Below are 23498 nucleotides of genomic sequence, written 5' to 3'. Positions count from 1 at the left end.
TTAAAAGGTCCCTTAGCTACATGTCTACTGCCACACACTCCTGGAAACAAGGAGCTGCAGACATTTAAAAAATTAAAGTCTTGCAGTAACTGTCTTGGGTGATTTTTCAGCATTAACCTGAGTATCGGAGAGCTGTCGGCACTGTGGTTTTGGTATCTTAGCCATCGTTTCTCTGAGCGGTAAACCCAGGAGGGAAAAAAAAGCCATCTTACTACCTATTTCAAGTTTTAAAATTTTAGAAGACAAAATGAGCACCGTGTCTGGCCGCTCCGAGCGGCCAGGTCTGAATTGTGCACAAGGAGATGGCACCTCGGGGTCCCCCTGCCAGGAGGGGACAAGGCAGCTCTGCTCCCGACGAGGTACTCGGCCCGACCCCACACAGCTGAGCTGGGAAGGGCAGAGCCTGGGTGCACCTCCTGGGTCGTGGCTCTGCCCACACGCCCTGGTGCCTGGGGTACTATTCACAGGCAAAGTAGTCCTTCAAGGGGGCGAAGAGGTGTCGGATGACAGGTACACTCCAGGACCTCCCGAGCAGCTTCTGGCGGGCAACACGGCCCATGTTGGACACATCTGTGTAGTGTACGGGAAAGCCGAAGATCCTGGGGGTGGGGAGGGGGGCACCAGAGTGAAAACACAGGGAGTCAGATGTGCCCCCTCCAGCGTGCTTAACGCCTCTGGGAGATCCTCGCCTCGGCAGCCAACGTGGCGCTGCTCTTCCTGCCCTTTGACCCGTCCCTTCCACCAGGCCCACCAGGCCTTCACATGAGCCCTCTCTTGAGCCCCAGAGGTCAGGCCCACCAGTTCTTCAGCACAAATGACTGTCATGAGGGCATGGTCCCTCTCTGAGGGCACCTGTCTTGTGCACGCCCCTACACTGACTGGCACGATGCTCCTGGCACATAGATGGTGCTCAGTGGACCTTTCTCAAATGAATGAATGCCAAGATGGCCGGCCAGCCAGCAGACAGAAACATACCTCTCTTCAAACCACACAAGGACAGAAGTTAGGCAAATTGCCTTAGTAAGGAATAAGGACACTCACATAATGGACCTATTTCCAATCATCAGATGCTCAGATAATTTACTGTGAGTAAACTGAGGCATCCTGCACTTTCTTTCCTTCTTCAAAGCAAACTGCTGGATCAAGGGCCAAGCTGGACTTAACGGTAGATGGCAACCCAATATACCAACAGCCTCCTGAATGGAACTCTACCACAGGTCTGGGAAGAGGCTACAGATACACGGGACCTCATTCTTTCCCAGGTTTCCAATCTAATACTACAAATTAAACCAAGAAATAAATCCGGTTGTAGAACTAACATATCTGGAATGTAAATACTCTTATCAAATAACCACAAAACACAGCCAAAAATGTAAAGAGGAATACTCGTAGCCCTTACTGCATTCTAATCACAATAACAAAATAAAACAAAAGGAGTGAGAGAAAAAATTAAACACAGAACAGGAGAAATGAAATCTCAGAGCTGCTTCCCTGACTCAAAATAGACACACTACCAACTTAGTCAAATAAATGGATAAGGGAGAAGACAGACTGTGGCTAAGGAGGAATCAGCTTTAGAACAAGCGACTTGGCAGGAGGAATCCTGAGAAAGAGCAATGGCATGTCGGCGGGGTGTCCTGTAGCTGGAGCCGCATGCATCCTAGTGTCCCAGCATGGTGGGGCGGGCAAATGCCAGGGCAACACAGCCAACATAGACAGATGTGCCGTCTCACGACCTCATGTTCTGGATTCCTCACCACCACAGCCCTTTTGCCATTTCTGCTAGGAAATAAGCACTAACTGAAAAGGTTACTCCCAGCCCTGCTAACATAGAAGGTCACTGAGACCATGTGGAATTAAGGCAAGCATGTGCCCATTCGCACTGCTGGCCTTAACCATGTTTTCTTCCCCTTTCTCTCTATCTGCTCGATTCCCCTTTGCACGTACAGCCTTGCTCACCTTTCTAGCTCAGTGCACCACAAAACATCTTCTTTGCCATTCATGACAACAGGGAAAAGTTGGTTTTTCCCCTGTCTGATCGAGTTCGACTTGGTGGTTATTGTCTGTACTTTCTTTAACTGGAGAACAAAACGACATCATGGAGTGAGCACAGAATGAAGGGTTCTGGGTCAAGGCTCAGAAGCAGGTAAGGGAAGGAGGAGGGAGGGTGGGTGGCAGAGAGAGAGTGTCAGGGCCGGGCTCTGAGAGGGAATGAGAAAAGGAAAGTTGGAAGGACAAGAACACTCTGTGCTTCCCACAAACACCAAGAAGTTAATGAACAGGAAGGACCAGCCTCAGAGAGAACAAGAGATAAACAACAAATGACCACAAATGAGATCACATGGGGGCCAAGAAAACAGAGTTATTGATCAAGCAAGATTAAGCAAAATTAAAAGTCCACCCAGACTGTAGAGGATGGTCAACCAGGGTTTGAATGAATGGAGCTTAGCTTAATGGAAACATTGAAGAGTAAGTTTATGGAGATCTTAATAGAATTATCCATGACTTAACCGTAGATTTTTTTTTTTTTTTCTGCAAAAGTGTACTCATTTCTCACTGGGAGGATGAGCTGAGTCTCTGCGGAGTGTGCCTTCACAATCGGAAAGTCTACTTGCCTTTTCTCATAGTGATTTGTTTATCAAGAACCTCTCCTACACTGTACTTGAAGACAGGATAGAACAATTATGTGGGGAAAGAAGCCCAGCACCAGGGAGTCACGTGGGGGGAGGGGCAGGAACAAATTGGACACCAAGGTCAAGTCCCGATTAGAGATCACCAAGTGCATTTCCCAGTGGGCCAGGCACAGAGCACATCTTACCTTTGCTGTCCTATTGAACTCCAGGCAGTCCTGCAGCTCGAGTTTATCATTCTTTGATGCTATCACAGGCCTGAGAACATCCAAAACCCATTACTTCCTACCCCCTGGAAAGGGGCCTTGGCTAGGTGCCTCCCAAGGTGGGAGTGAGAGCCCAAGCTGCAAAATGTGCTCTGGCAGTGAACTTTGCTACAAATACATGATAAAAATGGCCCTGGCATGAGCACGAGCCTGTGTGCTGAGCCAGGGACAGACTAGCCCCTTGATGGCGGCCGGGGGGCGGGGAGCCCAATGTCCAGGAGTGAATGCTCCTCCTTCCCAAATGTTAACAGTAGTCAAAGCTCCTTCACTGAGGGGAGCAGGATGGGGAAGCACATTGTTGGAGGAGGCAGGAGATGCCTCAGTCTCAGCCCCACGGCTCACTGGCTGAGTGAATGACCTTGAGCAAGTTCTGCCACCTCTCTGAGCCTCAGGAGCTTGGACTAGGTCTTTGTGGGTCTGCTCACTCCAACTAGCACATCAAAGCCATGACTTGCTTGCTTATTGCTGGTGTGCAGCCTCAGGAGGCTTTAATAATGGGTCCAAGTGAAGACAAAAGGTGGTTCACAAAAGGACTAAAATTAATTCCCCCTTGTAACTGTCACCACTGAAACCTGCAAAAGCAGAGAGAGGAAAACAGATGCTTGAGAAGGAGAATGGATAGAACTTCAGAAAATGAAGTGGTTAAGCAGGTCCAGACCAGAAAACCAGCAAAAGGTCTGAATGCACAGAGTTGATGAACGCCACAGCATCCCTGTGTAAGGAACTCCAAGGCCAAAACGAAATCAGACGTAAGATTGGATATGGTGCCCGCAAGAGGGGCCATCGAACACAGAATAATGTCTCACTGACCTCACCTCACCCTCTCTCCATTCCCAACTCTTCCATGGACCCAGGGGAGCTAAGGGCTCACAGCCCTGCTCTACCTTCTGTTGATTCTAGGACTGAAATCTTAACAACCAAGATGTTTGGTCTAAAGGCTGGATTTGGGTCTGTGACCCGGGGCTGACGCTGGCTGAGTCATGGATCCTGCACAGCCCACCTGTAGCAGTTCACTTCTCATCCCAGCTCAGACAGTGCTCAGCAAATCCCATTATCTAGAATCTGATCCCTCCCTGTAATCCCACAGGACACCCTCCTGGAGCCACTGCTCTCATTGTGTTCAGTGCATGTGGATGGTACCTCTTGAGCACAACACAGTAATCAAAGTCAGAGCCCTCCTCCTCTGAACAGCACCTCAGCTGCCTCCCCACTTCTGCATTCACCACGTGATAGTCTAGTCTTCCACCAGAAACCCTGAGAACCAGAGACACAACTCATCTCATCCGCTTAAAATCTCACGTGAACTCCTGGGTCAAAGTAAATATGTGTTGCCATGACTACAAGCCTCACATAATTTGGCCCATACTTCGGAGTTCTCAGCCCTCCTCTCACACCCACTCCACACCCACTCCCCACCCCTGGAACACTGTTCTCCAAGCTGCTCTGCGAATGCCCGTCACTGGCCTCCCTGATCCTCTCCCTTCTGCTCTCAACTGCATGTCTCCACTCCATCACTTTGGGTCCTGCTGGGATGAGAAGCCTCCCCATCAACTCTTCCAGTGCCCCCTCCAACCCTGACCCTGAAATCATTCGTCTTCTCTACGCCTCCCTCACTGGCTCTGTGAGAGCCAAGACTGACATCTAGTCACCACGGAACTGGCAGCAGGGACAGAAGTGTCTGGCAGGGTGACAGCTCAGGAACGGAGTGAATAAGCGGAGTTCATTCCACACATGAACATTGCACCATCTGATGGGCTGATAATGAAAATATAAGACACCCAACAGAAATCCCAAGCTATTCCAGTACCTTCTGACCTCTGTCCACACTTTGCTAAATGTCTGAAAGTTATGTTTCCAACACTCCCTTTTAAAGAAGAGTTTTTTTGAAGCTAACTCATTTGCAAGTTATATTACCGTCACATTTGGTATCTTAATTAGAAGGTTGGCCTCCGTGAAGCCACATAAAGGAGACAGTTAACCCACAACCAAGCCACTTGCCTTGTGGCTCTCAACATGAAAGGACTAATGAAAAGTTGGGGAAAGATCTCAGTCAAGAAAATCCAAGGGAGACAGGCTTTGGGCTACCAATTGTTATCTCAGCTCTGCCACCTGATTGGTCACCACAGGCCTGGTCCAGGGATCACTTCCTCTCAGGGGCGGGGAGATTAAGTTCATTTCCCAATGGACCGTAACTGGGAGGAGAGGTGGGGTGTAGAAACGTCAGCATCCCTCGCTGGGAAGAAGCCTGCTCCAACACATGGCACTTTTAAGCACCAGGTCCCTAGGCAGAGCAGAAACAAATGTACTGAGGAATCCTGGCCTGAGATTCTCAGGTACCTGGTGTACAGCCTAACAGGCTTCAACCATAACCCTATGGTTGAAGGGGGTTGGTCTGAAGCAGAGGGTGAGGGCTTTTCTCAGCAGAGCCAGCTCTTTCTACAAGGTTCCAATGTGTCTCTCTCATAAGAGTCGATGGTTAATGGCTCATACCGTTAGTTATATTTAACTTGGCTGTTACCTGCCCCACTCGGAGCCCCTTGTTACCTGTTCATCCCGGGCAGGTTGCCCCAGAAGTATCGGGCTCTGTGAGCAGCAGACACTTTGATGGCATCAATCATCACTGGATTACACTGCAGGGAGAGAGAAGGGCAGCTGCTGGGAGCCCATGGCAGAATTCAGGCGGCAGACAGGTGACATGGCAGTCCCCTGGCTGTGGAGGAGGCATGGCTCCTGTCAGGCAAGGGACAGACCAATTCCCCTCAAGAATCTGACTGAAGGACATAGCTAGTGCCCCCATATGAATGGTGGGGAAGGAGACGAGATCAGACCGGCAGGTTATAAGAGAAAGTATCCGCTGGGACACGCCATGTTATTACAGAATGTACTGTGTACAGTGGTAAAAGCAGCTCGAAACTGAAACCCAGCAGGTTGAGGTCCTTGTTATGGAAGTGCAGTGTCGGCAAAATCTGACTTCTGCCACTGATTGGTCAGGTTCACAGGGCATGAGGGAACTGACCAGCCAGTTCTATAACCTCACGAGCAGAACTTTAGCTCTAACGTTGGGGGGAAATAAGTATGTACATAAAGTATTTACTACATGCTTGATGCATATTAAACGGTAAATAATTCACTTGCCCATGGTCCCTAATGCAGAGTTTCTGGGAACAAGGGTGAGAAGAAAAAAAAAACTCTCTAGAGTAAAAAATCTCCTTCATGATGCCTCCAAAAGTAGGTGATGGTTTCATCATCTGACTTCAGTGGGTTTGGGGTGAGGTGAGAGATCAAATGTTTTCCAAGTACTAAAGAGAACCAACCGACTCCATTCCATTACTCAGACCTAGCCATGCCTTCCATGGGGAACCCGGAAATCATTCCCAACACTGGAAATACCCTACACCCCCATTGCCAGCAGGGCCTTCATGCTCATGTTATCTTGACAATCAAGACCCCGGGTCCCCTCACCTCCAGGAACCGAGAGATGTCCCGCTTGTCGCCAACCTTCATGGCCACCACATTCTCAAACATCCAGAAGAAAGGCCGGTCTTCACCCTCCTTGGGGCGTGTGTAATTCAGCAGGTGGTAGAACTCAAAGAAGAGCCGGCCTGTGCCCTCTGAGCCCACAAAAGAAAACGGCAGAGCCAGGTTCAAACCATTCAGCTCACCCCTCCATACTGAGACCAATGGGTTCCCGATGACGAGCTAAGGCTGATGCCTTACTGTCCCTTCTCCCTGCCACCCTCTGCAATGACAGGCATCAGCACTGCGGTACTCATTTGTATCTCTGGGGACTGGGGAGTCACTATGAGGCATGAACAGAGACAACAGGTAAGTTTGGCCAGAAGCTAACAGCTCCTTCTCAGCCCACTCCTCCTGGACCAGCACTCAGGGGACACAGGGTCTCTTGGGACCACGGGAAAGAAGGGATGCTCACCATACAGGCCTTTCCTGGCAGGGTTCACATTTGAGAGATCATTGCATGGGCTTCCACCAATCACCAAGTCAAAGGGGCCCCATTCTTCAATCTGCAAGAGAAAAACAGTCCGGGATGGGGGTGAGGATGGAGAGATGAACAGCCTGGATTCCAGGTAACCAGCTAGAAGAAAACCCACTTCTAGGTCTTGCTTGGTGATTTCAGTCTCCCAACTCTACTTTTGACCCAAGAAAACCAAATGCTCAGGATACGCTAAGATCTAAATCATTCTGAATGATTTCCAAGTTGCGGGTGTAACAGTGCAGCTTGATGGAACCAAACCTTCTCTTCTGCCACAACCCCGGGCATGGAGAAGGTGGCAACGTGGCTGTGAGGACGTGGGGGACTCAGGGAGTGGAGGAAGAGGGGGGCTGCCCTCACATTTTTCTTTGTGATATTCCTGACGTCGTTCACATATTTGATATTGCCCTCATGCTTAACAGTTCCAACGGCGATGGACTCTTCACATACTTCGGAGGCGACATATTTCTCCACTTTGATGCCCAATTCTTTGAGGACCAAGTACCCTGTTTGGGGGGGGGGGGTCGAGGGGGAGAGAAAAGACATCAGGGTTGTCCGGCCGAGGGTCCCTCCTTTCAGTGACTCTAAGCCATCTCCAGAACTCAGACCAGACACAGCAAGGCCATGGCAGTCCTCAAGTGGACCCCTGCAGATGGCAGGGTCTAACCCTACCTAACTGCACACTGGGCCCCCCAGGCTCTCTGCGGAGTTTCATGAAGAAAATATGTATATATAACTGGTATAGTCCACTGGCAGCATTTATTAAAACTGACAGGCACATAGCCAAGGCCCCCCATCTACCGCCCCAGCAGAGTCAGATACATGAATGGGTATCTTCTCCAAAACCATGCTGAGAAAAAAAAAGCTTTAAAAGCTGTCAGTGTTTTAGGCAGGCGGACACTGGTGAACAAATAGAAGTACAAGTGATGCTAAGTGCACAGCAACTCATTCTCACTGCTTTCTGCTCTAGGAAAAGGGAAATGTTCCCGACAATGCATCACAGGGCAGTTCTGACAATGAAATGAGTTAAATCAGGCAAAGTGTCCAGGGGCAAACATGCATGTTGGCTATGCTTATTCTATACACGAGAAACCTAGAGGAAACGGGAGGGTACAAGATTAGAGATGTTAGGAGAAGAGTTGCCCAATTAATAATCCCCAATATATCTATGCTTATGGAACGGAAAATAATTTTCCAAAATTCCTGTACATAATAAAAAATAAAATGCAGAGGCTAAAATATCCATGCCTTTAAAAAGGACCAAAAGCAGACCAGGTGGGTGAAATGGTAGAGAGGTTTGAGGAGAGAAACAAGGAGCCATTGGATTTCTCAGAACAGGTGACCAACAGGTACTTCCCAGGGGTCTTTCTTGACACTGACAACGGACACCTGGATCAGGTGAGCATCCCCAGGTGAACTCCTAACTCACCTGTCGCAATTCCGTCAAACAGGGACAAGACTCGAATGGGTCGCCTTCGGTTTGCGGGAATCGCAGGGTATAACTTGGGGGCTTCCTGCCAGGTTAAATAAAGAGGTCATGGAGGTCAAGGTGTGGGTATGGGGAGGGTGACTCAAGCTCTGGGAGGAGGAAGGGCTGGCCTTCCTCTGAGGGACACAAGCCCTGAGCTCTGCCCTTTCTTCGCTGGGATGCCCTGGGGAGCTTTGGCACAGATGGCCCTTCTACCCTTAGACACGGAACAGATGAGGCTCTGACACGGGTGCAAAGTCACCCACAAAAAGACACGTGCTCCTCCATGAACTTGCAGCCCAGGAAAAGCCATATATGCCCACTAAGACTTGGGAGTAGGTCACAGGCTTCCCTCCCCTCTGCAGTTCCACTAAGACTAAGGCTGGGTCAGTTCCATTCCTATTTCTTCAGCAGGCCCTTGAAAAGGCCAAGCCAAGAAGCAAGGGAGGGAAGAACACTGGAGCTGCCTGGGAAGCGCACACGGGACAATTAGCCGGGGCTCCAGTCTGAGGCTCTCAGACAGTGCCTCTGTACAGCGGAGCTTTGTTTCTGTGAACTCCACGGACTGGGGCGGGTGCCAGGCTTACGTAGTCGAGCCCCGGGTCACTGGTGAAGAAGGCCTGCAGGCGCACACTCCAGTCCTTGCGGCGCCGCAGGATGCCATGGCAGCGCTGGGGCAGGCACATGTAGCAGCTCCAGGGCTCCTGCAGCTTGGCGTCCGCTGCCGTGCCCGGGCCCACCAGCACCTCCAGGCACTCCACGCAGAAGCACCTACGCCGGGTAGCGGGGAGGAGGGGTGCCCATCATCAGGCGGCTCTCCTGCGAACCCCACCCTCCCCACGGAGCTGGCGTGTGCTGGCTGAAACCCTCTCGGGCCCCCAGTTGCCCTTCCCCATGGGCGGGAAGGCCCTGTGTGTGAGGAACAGCAACCTCTCCCTGGAAACCTGGGCACCCTCAGTCCACAGGCAGCTCTGGGGATCCTTCTCTAGCCCGCTCCCTGCCTTTCTTAAACCCATCCCTATATCCCAGTTCTACTTCAGGGACATAGAGACTTCAAGGACAGGCCCCCACAGATATAATACTGACTCCGGGCCCCGTCCCCAGGTCAGCGAGGCTCCAGTCCCCGTGCTCACCGGCAGCAGCTCGTGTTGCTGCAAAGGAGCAGCTCGCGGCCCTCGCAGCACACGGTGCAGTAGGACTGGTAGCCGTCGTCGTCGTACATGTAGAACAGCTCAAGGAACCGGTCCTGGCAGCCAGAGAGAAATGCCTGTGAAATCGGAGACCAGGGACCTCCAGGCCCCGCTCGCTTGCTCACTGGCGGAGGCCCTAAAACGCAGCCACAGAACAGGTCATGGGCGGCCTGGCGCTCTTTACAGGGACAGCTGGCTGGGGTCTGCGGGGCACCGCCCCTCGGAGTGAAGGGTGGGGCGGTCGGCCCCACTAGAGCCTTCCCGACCGCCTACACGCAGGTGCTTCATCCTAGGGAAGTGCAGGGAAGTTGAGAAGAAGGGAAGGGGCAGGAAAGTCCAGGGCGGGGATTGGTCTTACCCGGCATGTCTGGCAGAGTCCACCCTCAAAGAGAGGGTGGAAGGACACGGGGTTTTTCCTACCACAGGACAAACAGCTATCTGTAAGAAAGACAGGGATGCAGCTTGTGGCAATGACAGCCCCAAGATCAGCTGCTGAAGCCTTGTGTCTCTTTGTTCTTATTGACTCCACGTTAGGAATATGCCAGAGATTCTTCAGCATTTGTTCCTTTGACTGTGCTTCAAAGTTGCCATCTCCGTTCCACAGATGGAGAGGCTAAATCCGACAGCTCCAAGCAGAAGGTCCCATAAGACAGGCAAAGGTCTGACCCAGAAATGGGGGGGCAGGGTGGTGTCCACAGAACAGAACAAGGAGCAGCTGTGCCGGCAGAGGAACCAAGCTTGGAGGGTCTGGTATGAAAAATCTTTAAAGACTCTTTACAGACTGGGACTTTTGGAGAATTTGTGGTGATGCCAGTTTGCCTGTTGTCTCATCATGATAGGACTTGCCCGTGACCAATCCTACACAGGGCCATGGCTGTAATTTCAGAGCCCGGGTCCTTTTACTATAGGCTATTCTGTCCCTTCACATCAGCAGGTCTTACTGATCTACATCACTGACCAGGTGGACCGGGCCTGCAAAATAAATACCAAGCACCCCCTGCCAGGAAGCAGACAGATGAAGGAGTCCTGGGGGATAGGAGGATCATGGGTCCAGGTTCCCAGAATCAAAAGGGCCTGCTCCAATCGGGGCTCCCTGGGTCAACAGCTCTGTTGTTTTCCTACCCAGCACCGACTAACCACTTAATATTTGTTGACTAAAGGACATCGGGCTGAGGAAGCAATAGACAGCTGTCCTCACACATTCCGAGTTCCATTAGATGAGTACTGGGCAGTTTCGATCCCAGCGGAATTCCCAGCCAGGGCAAAGAACCAGAGTTGGCTGGAGAGTGACAGTGGTGAAGTGTGTCTGCCTTTCACCCCAAAGCCAGTTGCAGTGCTTGTTCAGGGGGCTCACGAGGCCATAGATCACTGTTTCAGGTTTTGGGCTCTCCCGGCCCAAGCATCTTCATTTCCATTCTGTCCCCAGGCACACTTCCTGCTCACTGATCTTAGGAATCAGCCTCAGTGAAAATCAGGCAACTCATTCTAAGTAGCATCTGAGTAAGATGTCCACGCCTCGACCTGAGGTCAACGCAGAGTTGGGGGTGGACCTCCGCCGGGCAGACCAGCAGGCCTGGAGCACAGGCTGGGAGCACTACCCAGGCAGGGAAGCCAACCAGGGATAGGGCCTTACCTTCGAGATTGCTCTTGTTGTTGGAGACATCTGAAGCCATTTGCTCTGTTTAGAAAAGAGAAGGTGTGAGATGAGGTCAGGGAGCCTCTTACTGATCATCTACGCCCTTGCTGGGTGGTCACTACCTGCCCACTCCACTTGAGGATGGACCGTCCCCCAGCCTCCTTGCCCCACAATCACCTCGACTCTGGTCCTCCTCTCCTCGGTCTTTGCCATTGTTATAACAATTTGTCTTGAGGCGCTTGGCTGGGGGGCAGTAGTCAGCAGTGGCGGAGTCGTCAGCTGTGCGTCTTCGTGTCTTGTTCTCTGTGAAAGGTGGGGAGAAGGCCGCCATGGCTGGGTGGGAGGAGGGTGCTGGGAGGACAGGACCCTAGTTGCTATGCCTGGGTGCCGGCTGCACCTGGCCATGACATGAGTCTACCCTGGGTGTCTCAGGCCCCTCTATGGAAAATTTGCACGAGGACGTAATTTAAAACTCCTCACGTAGCTAACCCACGTACAGGGTCTTCAACAGCTGTAGTTGCAAAATACATGCTCTAGACCCAGAACAAAGACAATTAGACACAGCTCAGTCTATAGATGAAACCCTGACACTGTCTATGATCCCCAATGAGCTGATAGCCACATGTAGCTACTGAGAACTGGCAATGTCACTTGTATGACTGAGGAACTGCATTTTACATTTAACTTCTATGTGAATTTAAAAACTGCAATTGATCCAATTAACTAATTCATTTGGAACAAGTTGGACATTTGTGAAAATAGACATCAAGTATTTCTAATGAGAATTTAGAATCCAAATTGAGATGTTCTAAGACACATCAAAAATGAGATATTGAAAATAGGGCTAAAAGGTCATGTAAAATATCTTAATTTTTTTTATACTGACTGTTAGAAATGCTACAATGTTGGAAATAGATTAAGTGTATGATGAATATTAATTTTACTCTTTTTTTAAGCTTCTTAATGTGGCTACTAGAAAACATTTAATTATATTAGGTGGCTACTGTTCATATGTCTATAAATTCCATTGTATTTTTATTCAACCTATACAGTATAATCCATAAGGGACATGGTTAAGTTTGACTCTGACCCTAGGAGAGAAAATTACACAGCCGTTAAAAATCATCAGGACCCTTTAGTGAGAAAATGACATTTGACAGTGCTTATACGATAAACAGAGAAATAAAGGGAAAGCAGGAATCCAACCAGTGTACAGAAAGAGCTGGAAGGACGTGCACACCCAAAAATATGGCCCTAAAGGGCAGCTGTGAAGGTTGGAGTGAAGGGGCAGGGGTAAGAGCTCAGGTTGACTTTTAACAGATTTGATTCTTTTCCAGTGACCACTGTGTATGCAAAGAAATTGAAAGAAAGTGCAGAGAAAAGAGTGCATAGTCAAAAGATGGGGAGGGAATACCGTGTTTCTTTGCTTCTAAGTTCCTACTGCCTGCACGACGAACCTTCGACTTATTAACCACTTTTGGCGGGGAGGGACAAAACAAAACAGAAAACACTGCGTTAAATATAAGGATTGTAGGGCAAATCCTGGATTTCTGGAGACTGACAACAAGAAACCACAGATCCCTAATAATGGGGGAAATGCAATACTGGTCAACGTGAGGATAGATGATGCCCGTTTCTGAATGGAGGTGACTTATAGATTTGGGGTGTTTGTAGGGTTTTTTTTAAAACACATTCCAAGTTTTCTCCAATATGCAGAGCTTAATTATTTTTTCCTTTTAAAAAAGATGCTAGTGAAGATTCCATCTTGACTCTGTTTACTCAAGCTTTAAGAACAGACTCAGGAAAAAAAAAAAAAAAAAAGAACAGACTCAGGGAGGCGCAAGAGGGAAGGGATATGGGGATATACGTATACATATAGCTGATTCACTTTGTTATACAGCAGAAACTAACACAACATTGTAAAGCAATTATACTCCAATAAAGATGTAAAACAATTAAAAAGTAAATAAAAAACAAACAACAGATTCAATCCCGGTTATGTGTACTTGACCTTTTGGCAGGAAAGTGTCCAGTGAAACTAGAAAAGGCTAGGCTGTCGGAAAAAACTCACTAAACTAAGGAGCCAGCCAGGGCCGACCGGCTGCTGTAAAGCCGGGGTGGGATGAGAGGCAGCAGGGGGTGACTGCATCTCCCCAGGGTGCTCCCACCAGCAGAAGTAGGGGTGCTGTCACAGGGAGCCATTCCCACCTGGTTGCCTGTTGTTGGGTTTGAGGCCCTCGACCCCGGTGGGTTTAAAGCCCCCGTGGGCCCACTCCAACATGGGCTTCAGCTGATCCTCCAGCGAGTCTCCAGGGCTGCTGGGGAAGGTTTTGCCAGCCCGCATCCTGGCTTTCTGCCGAGACAGAGAGAGAATCTGATGAACAGGAGGGGCGGGTGCTTGCCTGGCCCCACCCAGGGATGCCCCTTGCTGGGGCCTGCATTCCCCTTTACACTGGGCCGTTTCATAGCCAGACAGCTGTCCTGAGCTGTGGTATGTGACAGCGAGGAACGCCCTGTGCAGGGACAGGCCATGGGGGGAGCGTTAAGTCTCCCCACACAGGCACCAAATATGATCTCTTCCCTGTAGGGAGCTGGAGTGGTCAGCTCTCTCTCGAGGGCAGAGGATCAGAATTAGCTGCGTCACTTTCAGCTATAGGAGAAGCATCAGCCAGCACTGTCTCATGGCCTCTGAGAAAGCTCCAGGTTTCTCGTTTAATTTCCCTAATGAAGGTGCGGAGGTGTTAAGTCCTATTTCAGAAGCACCAGGACTTGCATGTCTAATTAAGCACAGAGCTTGTCTCATAAATGCTGGACAGAGGACACTGATCTTTTCAGTTGCAAGGCAAGGCAGAGGAAGGACAGAGCCTGACGGATCCCACGGACAAGGGGAGGAAGCAGCTGACCCTCAGCAGCTGCCCATTCTTGGCCTTGAACCACAAGCTCTGGAAAAGCTTGCTCACTGGTTCGAACAGCGCCTCCTACCTCCCAGGGCTCCTCCTTCCTCATTCAGTGGGCAATTCAGACGGAGACCAGCGGGGAGCTGGGGTAGCACTGGGAAATCATGGGCAGATTCAAATCCCTTCCTTCCCTTCCCAGCACGGCCTGTCAGGCCACTGTCTTTCAACCTCCTTCCTCCCTGCTTGCCCCAGTCCCCTCCAACCCATCCTTGGCCACGCCGAGTTGGCTTTCTGTATGTTTCTTGCTTTAACCCCAGTCTTGGGGCCAGGCCCTAGCCACCCACCACCATGTTACCTCCAGAGCGTGGTACATGGCCTTCCTGTAAGAGACCAGCTTATTGAAGGTCGCCAGGTTAAAGTGCTGGCTGAACAACCCCAAGGCCACCAACTTATCTGCTGGTATCTAGAAGAGAAAGCCATCATCAACATTCACCTACAGCCTGTGTCTTGGGTGCCCTGGGTTTCTCATGAGCTTATTCCTGGGGATCAGGTTCACAGATATTTTCAGAGCAAATGACTTTCATGATCCCTGGTGTGACCCCCTTGCAGCTCAGTCTTGAAATTCACCACGGATGCTCCACTTTTAGGGGTTTTGCACATGTTCTTTCCTCCTTCGTGAGCACGACAGATAGCTGTGATTACTATTTACTGTCTACTTACTTTAGCCTTTTATGAATTGAGCTAACGGATGTGTTTAGAGAACAGTGCCCGGCACAGACGACGCTCTTTTTAGTAATCGTGAATTGGTGACACAAGAATTCCACTGGGGCTACAGATCCATATGCTACAAGTCTCATCCCCAAGTCCCCAGGCCGTGCGTGAACCACTTGGGTTGCCAGTTATGAGATGAAACTGGGCGTTCAGGTTTCAGAGCTGACAAGACATGTGACATTTCATTCTCCCCAGTGCTGGCACTCATGCTCCCCTCTCAATCTCTAAGCCCAACCACCCATAGGAGTGTTGCCGCTACTGGTGAGAAGGGACTGGGATTCAACACGGTTGTGCATGGAAATGCAGGTGCTACCCCAATGCCAAACTGCTTCAATAGAGCAAGGAGCCTAAGCGCCAGGCCCCATATTGCAATCCCATCCCATAATGCTAACATAACAGCATCTTAAATATTAGCATCAGACGCAGTCTTGCCAAGTCTTGCTAAGCACATTTTATGTCTCACTGGGCCAAAGCAATTACAAACACTCCATGTTTTTTTTCATTTCACTGCACACAAGTCATAGCCCTGCAATTAGATGCTTCAGGGAGAGCACAGGCCCAGGCCATTTGTCCTTCAGCTCCCTCTGCTGGCCAAGGAGGACCTCTGTATGCAGACTCTCCCCATGAGGGATACTCCAGGTCATATTATTCTTGCCCTTTGAGAACTTCAATGTGTTAATGGCAAATGGCCCAATTTATGGGAAAACTAGAATCTCAACTTGAGGGCAAGTCCCACAGATGTACTAGCTGGCCCTTCATTCCCACACCTGCCTCCACCCCAGCCCACTTGTTCTGCTGTTCCTCACCTAACCTCTGGACACATTGAGGGATGCGCTAAAGACAACATCACAGGAAAAGTATTGTTTGCCGCATTCTAATCAAAACCTGGAGGTCTACGAAGGTGTCTTCAAAAAGGTGTAAGAATCAAAATAGCCTGATTCATCCCCAACATAGACTCTCATCAAGAAAGATGAGTATTGGGCTTCCCTGGTGGCACAGTGGTTGAGAGTCTGCCTGCCGATGCAGGGGACACGGGTTCGTGCCCTGGTCTGGGAAGATCCCACATGCTGCGGAGCGGCTGGGCCCGTGAGCCGTGGCCGCTGAGCCTGCGCGTCCGGAGCCTGTGCTCCGCAATGGGAGAGGCCACAGCAGCGAGAGGCCCGTGTACCGCAAAAAACAAAAAAAAGAAAGATGAGTTTTACAACAGGACAACTTTCAAAAATATATGTACATGAAAAGAAGCCAGACACAAAACAGTATATATTATATTATCTACATAAGTTTGTGTAAAATCCAAACTAGTCTATAGTGATAGAAATCAGAACAGCGGTCACCTATGGGGATGGTATGTACAGGGGACGTACTGCAGAGGTCGAAATGTTCTATATTTGGGTTGAGATATTGTTTACATATGTGCATACATTTTCGAAAATTCATTGAATCATAGATCATTTAAGATCTGTGCACTGCACTGTAAAGCAAATTTTTATCTTAATAAAGTATTTAAAATATATATATATATATATACACACACACAAAAGGTGAGCTTTAAATGGCTAATACCAATAATCAAGAAACACTGAAATCACCACTCAAAGAACTTTTCCATAACTCTGCTCCTAGGACTAAATGACTGAGTCAGACACCCCTTCCTGTCTCTTCCAGGCTTCTCCACTGGAATACTTTGAGGGTATCTTCCCAGGTGGCCACTCCTGCCCCTCAGAATTCATACTGGTGACTCTGCCACAGAGAAATGGACCAACAGAGCCCAGGTGGCCATGGATCCAGAGCTCTGGGCCTGTGTGAGCCAATGAGCAAGGGAAGTTTTTGTCCTCCTTTTGGATACACAGAGTCACAGAGTCTCAACCATCTGCAGAAAGCAGGCCGTTATCTTAAAAGGCAACTGTAACAGGAAGGGAAGGAAAACACTGTGGGTCTGTAAGCTCATGAAAGCTCACCCTGCCCTGGACTCACCTCGGAGAACTTGCCGTCGCCAAACCACTGAACCCACCGCATGCCAGACATTGCCTGACGCTTGGAGGTGGCCTTCCAGGACACCACCATGGCAGGCCACCAGGAGAAACCCTTGATCTTTCCCCACACGAGATCCCCTATTCCAAACTCTTTCCCGTCCTGCAAGAAAAACCACATGAAGGAATCGCAATGAGACAGACCAGTTGGGCCAAGGAAAAGCCTTGCCTGTCCCACTGACCCCGATGGCAACTGCCTCGGAGTCTAACACAGGGCTTCCTGCAAGTGCAGGCAGAGTTCCTCAGGAAATTCCCTACCTCCAACACTTCCTGGTTGAAAATTCAGTGAGAATGGCTTGAAAATAAGGGGCAGAGCGTGGGCAGGCTTGCTTGTTTGACAGGAACGTGGGGTTTTTTATATTGGATCTATAATATGTAACCTGTAACATGTAACCTAGTATCTGGAAAGATATTAACTGAAAACTCACAGGAAGTAAGAGTAAAAAGCCTGGATATTCCCACCACAGGCCATCAAATGGGATATTACAAAGCCGTTAAAATGCAAAAAAAAAAAAAAAAAAATTTGGCCGCTTGCACATAAAAACTTGCCAGAAAAGGTGAGATGCCCATGGAATCATGCAGGTTATTAAAATGTATCTATAAGATCTACTCTGGGACTTCCCTGGTGGCGCAGTGGTTGGGAGTCCGTCTGCCAGTGCAGGGGACACGGGTTCGAGCCCTGGTCCAGGATGATCCCACATGCTATGGAGCAACTGGGACCATGCGCCACAGCTGCTGAGCCTGCACTCTAGAGCCCGCGAGCCACAACTACTGAACCCATGTCACAACTACTGACGCCTGCGTGCCTCGAGCCCAAGCTCCGCAACGGGAGAGGCCACAACAGTGAGAAGTCTGTGCACCACAGCAAAGCGTGGCCCCCGCTCGCTGCAACTAGAGAAAGCCCCCATGCATCAGTGAAGACTCAATGCAGCCAAACATAAATTAATTTTTAAAAAAAGATCTACTCTGAAGTCATGTACATGGAAAAAAGGATTTCTACATGATGTGTGTACATACATATACACATGCGTATGTAGCGAAGCCTGAGTGAAACCAACAAGCTCAACTGGTTAATTATGAACAACCCTAGATGGATTACACAATACAATGGATTATAGACATGAAAGTGAGGCAACTCCAGTTCCTAATAAGGGAAAGAAGCAGATCAACAATTGTATATGTAAACATGATGAACAGAATTATAAATTATATATACAAGGTATATATATCTAGGTACAAAGATGTCATGTTCAGAAAATCAGTAATCCGATGGTAAACCAATCTGGTGCTCGAGTTATGTCTAGGAGATAAGGATACAGCAAGGACCATGTTGCATATGAAAAATGTACTTGGCGAGCGAATTCAAATATTATGATAAAAGTGACAAGAACCATAGTAAGTCACCTCTGGGTAAGTGTTCCCTTTTCCCTATATTCAGCCCTTCCCCAGTGGTACCTGATACTCAGTGCTGTCTGCATCTCTGCCCTCTGCGTCCACCTGCGGTGACTCCATGCTCTCCTGCTGGCTGTCCTGGGCCAGGCGGGCATAGGGCGTACTGCTGCTCTGGGGCACCACTTCATCGTCTGTGAGGTCAATAGTGAGGTAGGGGCTGGCAGGGGACAGCCATGGCGCACCTGCAGATGATCCTGTCCGCCGCCTCAGGGACTGTGGACAAAAGGACACATAGCTTGGGCCACAGCAGACCAGGTGGGTGACCAGAGACCAGTGGTACCCCCAATGGCTTCCCAAGCAAGCAGAAGTGAAGCAGAGTGAAGATGTAAGTTAATGAAACAGAGACCACCAAGGATGGTTTTCCAGGAACAAGTAAGTGTCCCTTAAGTGGCGAGAGAAAGCAACTTCCCTAAGGACAAGGACAGAATCAAGGACCAAGTAAGGATAACAAGTGATGCTCAGAGAGGGCTCCCTGGTGCCCAGCTTTGCAACAGGAGTCGAGAGTTGCTGTAACCCGTGGGGTTGCCTCAAGAGAGTCACTGAAGATACTAAGGAGACAAGACAGTTCTGGTATCAGTGGTTTGAGCTTTTTCCGAGGAGGAGTAAGAACCCAGTCAACAGGGAATTCTTGCATTCCCACCACGGTTCCATCCAGGGATCAGGCCAGGAGAGAAGTCATCAGGCTTAGGAAGAGCTTACCCAGCACCCGGGAGAGAAAGGAAAGGTAAGACCCTGAAAGGGTGGTAAGTATGAAGAAAGGAAGCAGGTTATAACAGCGGCCACTTTCCGTGGTGTGGTGAGAGGGGCAGATCTTCCAGTTAGAGACTGGGGGCAGGGGTCTGAGTGTCCGGGGAACCAACCCTGGTAGCTGAGAATTCCACGGGGGACTCCTCCACGTGGTTGCGGCCCTGCCGGCCTCGGGTGGAACGTGGGGAGGGCCTGTGCCTCTCCCGGCTGGAGGTACTGTTGCTATTTCGAGTTCGGACCTGGAAGCAAGAGAGGATAAGCACGAGGCCTTTGGTGAATGGAGGCTGGGGTCTTAGACAGGGGGCCCAGAGGACTGGGCTGGAGAGGCAGCCTCAGGCCAACAGAAGTGAACAAGGTGGTCTAGCAGGAAGGGATTCTGGACTGGTTACTTCCCACCCAGAAACTCCCCAGTCTGTGGGATAAGGCATCAGGGTGGCCGGCAGGGCTGCCTGACAATCTACAGCAGTTCCCACTCTGCCTGGCACAGCTGAAACTGGCATCTGCAAATTGAATTGAAAAATAAAATCCAAGTTTACTCTCAATCAAACACTTTTCTTTTCCAAAAGCATTATTACTATTGTTGCATTCCTCCCAAAGGTACTGGATCATCAAGACGGATGAGAAGCCCTTATGCTTCCTTCTCAAAAATGGCATGAACTTGGGTGTTGCAGACCTGTGTTCAAATCCTGCACACAAGAGTTAATGTTTAACCTTGAGTAAACTACCGGCGTCTTCTGTCATCTGTAAAAAAACGGGATGATACACATCACATGGGTGAGATTATCAACTGCACCTGCCATGGTCACCAAGTGTCAGCCTGCTTTCTAACAGGCTGGGTGACCATGAGCAGCAATTGCCTTCCCATTTCCAGATTTTAAGTCACAGAATCCACCTACAGAAGCGACTCCCAAAGGTAACGGGCAGTTGAATCATCCACCTGCAAACTATCACCCTTGGGCACTTCTTAGAGTGCTTCCCAAAAAAGTAGAGAACTGCCATGTGAAAACCTTCACAATGATAATTCATTAGTTTTGCTATCATTTTCCAATTTCAAAACATTTGTTCAAAGTTCCCCCAGGGAGGGCTTCCCTGGTGGCGCAGTGGTTGAGAGTCCGCCTGCCGATGCGGGGGACACGGGTTTGTGCCCCGGTCCGGGAAGATCCCACATGCCGCGGAGCGGCTGGGCCCGTGAGCCATGGCCGCTGAGCCTGCGCGTCCGGAGCCTGTGCTCCGCAATGGGAGAGGCCACAACAGTGAGAGGCCCGCGTACCGCAAAAAACAAAAACAAAGTTCCCCCCGGGAGACCCTGGACCAGGTTTTTAACGCAAGCTGACGTGTGGCTGAAGTGCCTTGGCTTACGGCTGGCACTTACAGCTGGGCTTTCCGGCCGAGTCCTGGTTTCACGGAAGAGTTTTGGCATCACTGGAGTGTCGGAGCCATCTCCATCTTCCCCTTCGCCATCTCCATCGCCCGTCAGATCCTTTACAAATGAAACATTATGAATTTTAGGATGTCATATAACCAAAATAGTTTTAAAATGAAGAGCCAATCATATAGAAAACAATCATAATATTGGTCTGAGTGACTTAAAAAGATTTTCAACCTCATTGTGTTCAAAAGATATTTTGCAGTGGCTTACCACATGATCATGAATTTAAGAGAAAGAAACTTTGGCGGAATTAGAAAACCAAAGAAATGGTGTCAATGCAGAGTGCGTCGTGAAGCCTTCCGTGCCCACACCATGGTTAGACTAGCTCGCTGTGCACAGCAGGGAGACCTACGGAGACGTAATCTCCACAATTAACAGTGTCTGGGAGAAATCACAGGCTCAAGGAAGATGCTTCTTGCTACGGTGACCAAGAAGAAATGGTGCCAATCCTGTGTCAAGTGCACGTCCCATGCTGCACACCAAACCCAACAAAAACTGAGCATGAGAACCAGAGCAGTGGTGAGTGGCTCGAGGTCTTGCCGGAGTGTTAAGAACTTGACTTTCACTTGCCAACTAAGGCCTCTAGTGAGTCCGTTCCTCTCTTTAAAATTGGTACAATGGTTCTTCCCTTATAAAGGAACAACAGGCTTATAATGAGAATCAAATAATGCACGCTTGCCCAAGGCAGGGCACAGAGGAAGTGCTCAGAGGCTAAAACAGCTGTTCTGAGCCTCTGATCCAGCACTGTCCCTTCCCAGTTCCCCACACAGCTCTCATTCCTCATCATATGGGTGCCCACTTGTCCTCCACGAGGATAAGAGAAGCTGTATGAGGATAGGTTTTCATTGGTCCACAACTTTTGTCCATGACTTTGTCCCAATGCCTGACACTGGTTCTTCGAAAAAGTAACCAAATGGACAAAACTAATATGATTAATAGGAAAACAGAAGGCGTAAATAATGTCAAGAGTGAAAAAAACATGGAAAAACTATAACTTGGAAAAAACTAATCAAGCAGAAACACTGATATTGCAACAAGTGGTAAAAGATATTTCAGTGATTGTTGCAAATCCACTAAAACAAGCCAGGCAAATTCTTTCCAACGTGAAAAAAAAAATCCTTGAGGCCACATGGCCATACAACCTTGCTATCAAACCGGACACAGATATTATTACAAGAAATAAATCATACATTCATTTTACTCATGAATAGATGCTAAAGTACATCCACTTTAAAACATACCATGAGCAAGTTGGTATCATTCCAGGAATAAAAGGACAGCTTGCTACAGTAGGAATTTATCGATGTAATTGATCATCCAGATTGAGAAAAAAATAATTTCAAAAACTTGGCAAATCACGGCAGCAAATGGCATCCTAAGTGAGGTTGCTGGAAGTCTTCTGTGTGCCTAGCAATGTTCAAATTCCTCACTCAACAAGTATTTACTGGGTACCAATTTAAGTGGGCCTCAGGTATCCTATTTGATGCAAACCAAAGAGAAGTCCCCCGAATCCCAAAAAGCGAGCGTGGAGCGGGTACCTGAGTATAACTTAGCAGGCTGGAGACCTCCCTCTTAGACAGTCGTGAGCTTGATCGGCGGCCTGTGGAGGAAAGAACCGAAGTCTGTTGAGGAAGGGGCAGCCGCCAGGCTGTCCTGTCTCTTCTCTGGGCTGTGGCCTGGGGTCTCCCTAAACCCACTGGCATCTTCAGGGCTTAACTCCTAACCCCTCGGGACCCATAGTCCTCTCAATGTATTAGTAAGGCAACAGGACCCAAGGCCTGCATGAAATATAGAACCCGAAACACTACTGATGGTACTCCTGACACGTTCCTTCCAGAACTGTGCTGCCCCAGTCAGTGGTCACTAACTCCACTTAAATGAGCATTCCAGTGCCTGCCATCGCAGCCACATGAAGTGCTCACACGTGGCTCCTGGCTGTTGCAGTGAACAATGCAGAAATAGAACACTTTCACCCTCTGGAAAGTGCTATTGGACAGCACAATTTGGGGAGTTCTCAATAGCAGGATGGGACAATACAGGGGTTTCCAAATCAGCTGGGCCAGAAAATCTCAGTGGGGAGGATCCCAAGGGATCTGATCTGGGAGCAGCATAGGGGAAGGGAGGAGAGGGTGGGATTGGCAGCAAGCCTTAGACGCTCCCTGCCCGAGTGTATTTCTTCCCATAAAAAGCACAGGCCCAGCTGCTAGGGGAGAGGGGTGCCCCTGTAAAAGGGCGAAAAACCTCAGTCTATCTATGCCACAACCACCCCCGTGTCAGGAAAAGAACAAGGGTCATCGCCTTGGGGTCACTTGCTCAGAGTCCCAGCTGAGGTGACTGGAAAATAGGGAGGCCAGGGGCTCTGCCTCCATCCTCTTCCCTTCCCTGGAGCTTCCCCAGAGCCGTGGTATGAGGCTCTTGCCCCACAACCTGCCTTGAGTCTGCTCGGAGGCTCGTGTGCCAGCTGTGGTCCCCAGTGCCTGCCCACCCGTCCTCCCCACAGGCCAGGCCACCTCTTCCACCTCTGCCACCTCTGATGTCCGGGCTGCTGATAGCCTCCAGGATTGGGGGCGAGGGCGCGTCCTTGGAGTCGGAAGACTGGTCACTGCAGCCCCCGTTGGTGAGGATGGAGTCTTCCCTCCTGCTGGCGTCCTCCTCTCCGTTGAGCTGTCTGGTGTCTCCCTTCATTGTTTCCTGCGGGAGGGCCAGAATGAGGAGGGTAGCAGGGAAGCAAGGGCACAAGGGGGCAGCACGCCCCCAAACCTCCCGCCAATGGCTCCAGGTCCTCAGGCCAAGAGAGGCCCCATGACTTGTCCTCAGGGTGATACTCCCGCCCAAGGACCCCGCCCAGGCTGCCCCCCATAGCCTGGCCCCCTCACCAAACTCGGAGGATCGGGACTTGGTTCCATGTGGCCACTCGACCTGAAGGCTCAGAAGCCAGCACCCAGGACAGAGGAGGGGGCTGGGCCGTGGTATGAGGCTCAGGCTGCTCTG

The 23498-nt window shown here is 49.8% G+C and overlaps 1 protein-coding gene across 9 annotated transcripts; it reads right to left on the bottom strand.

Moving 5' to 3' along the window:
• Positions 1-457: 457 nt before the first annotated feature.
• Positions 458-23413, bottom strand: DNMT3B (DNA methyltransferase 3 beta; the record flags this gene model as incomplete). 9 transcript variants are annotated; one of them, XM_082857290.1, is made up of 22 exons in its annotated part: positions 458-599; positions 1960-2078; positions 2819-2888; positions 5441-5526; positions 6359-6507; positions 6828-6918; positions 7248-7393; positions 8317-8401; positions 8943-9126; positions 9489-9601; positions 9904-9983; positions 11179-11223; positions 11359-11484; positions 13390-13534; positions 14434-14541; positions 16824-16982; positions 18335-18544; positions 19192-19317; positions 20451-20558; positions 22046-22107; positions 23036-23198; positions 23384-23413. In XM_082857290.1, 22 exons carry the CDS (start codon positions 23411-23413, stop codon positions 458-460), a joined length of 2547 nt encoding a protein of 848 aa, XP_082713416.1. The 9 variants fall into 9 exon arrangements, with proteins under 9 accessions (XP_082713416.1, XP_082713415.1, XP_082713417.1 ...); XM_082857289.1 differs by lacking the exon at positions 23384-23413 and adding an exon at positions 12596-12655 and having other exon boundaries at positions 23036-23192; XM_082857291.1 differs by lacking the exons at positions 19192-19317; positions 23384-23413 and adding an exon at positions 12596-12655 and having other exon boundaries at positions 23036-23192.
• Positions 23414-23498: the final 85 nt, after the last annotated feature.

Source organism: Leucopleurus acutus (assembly GCF_964270905.1).
Source record: "Leucopleurus acutus genome assembly, chromosome: 16".
Lineage (NCBI taxonomy): Eukaryota > Metazoa > Chordata > Mammalia > Artiodactyla > Delphinidae > Leucopleurus > Leucopleurus acutus.
Note: the sequence above shows the minus strand (reverse complement) of the source record. Positions and strands in the feature narration are given on the sequence as shown.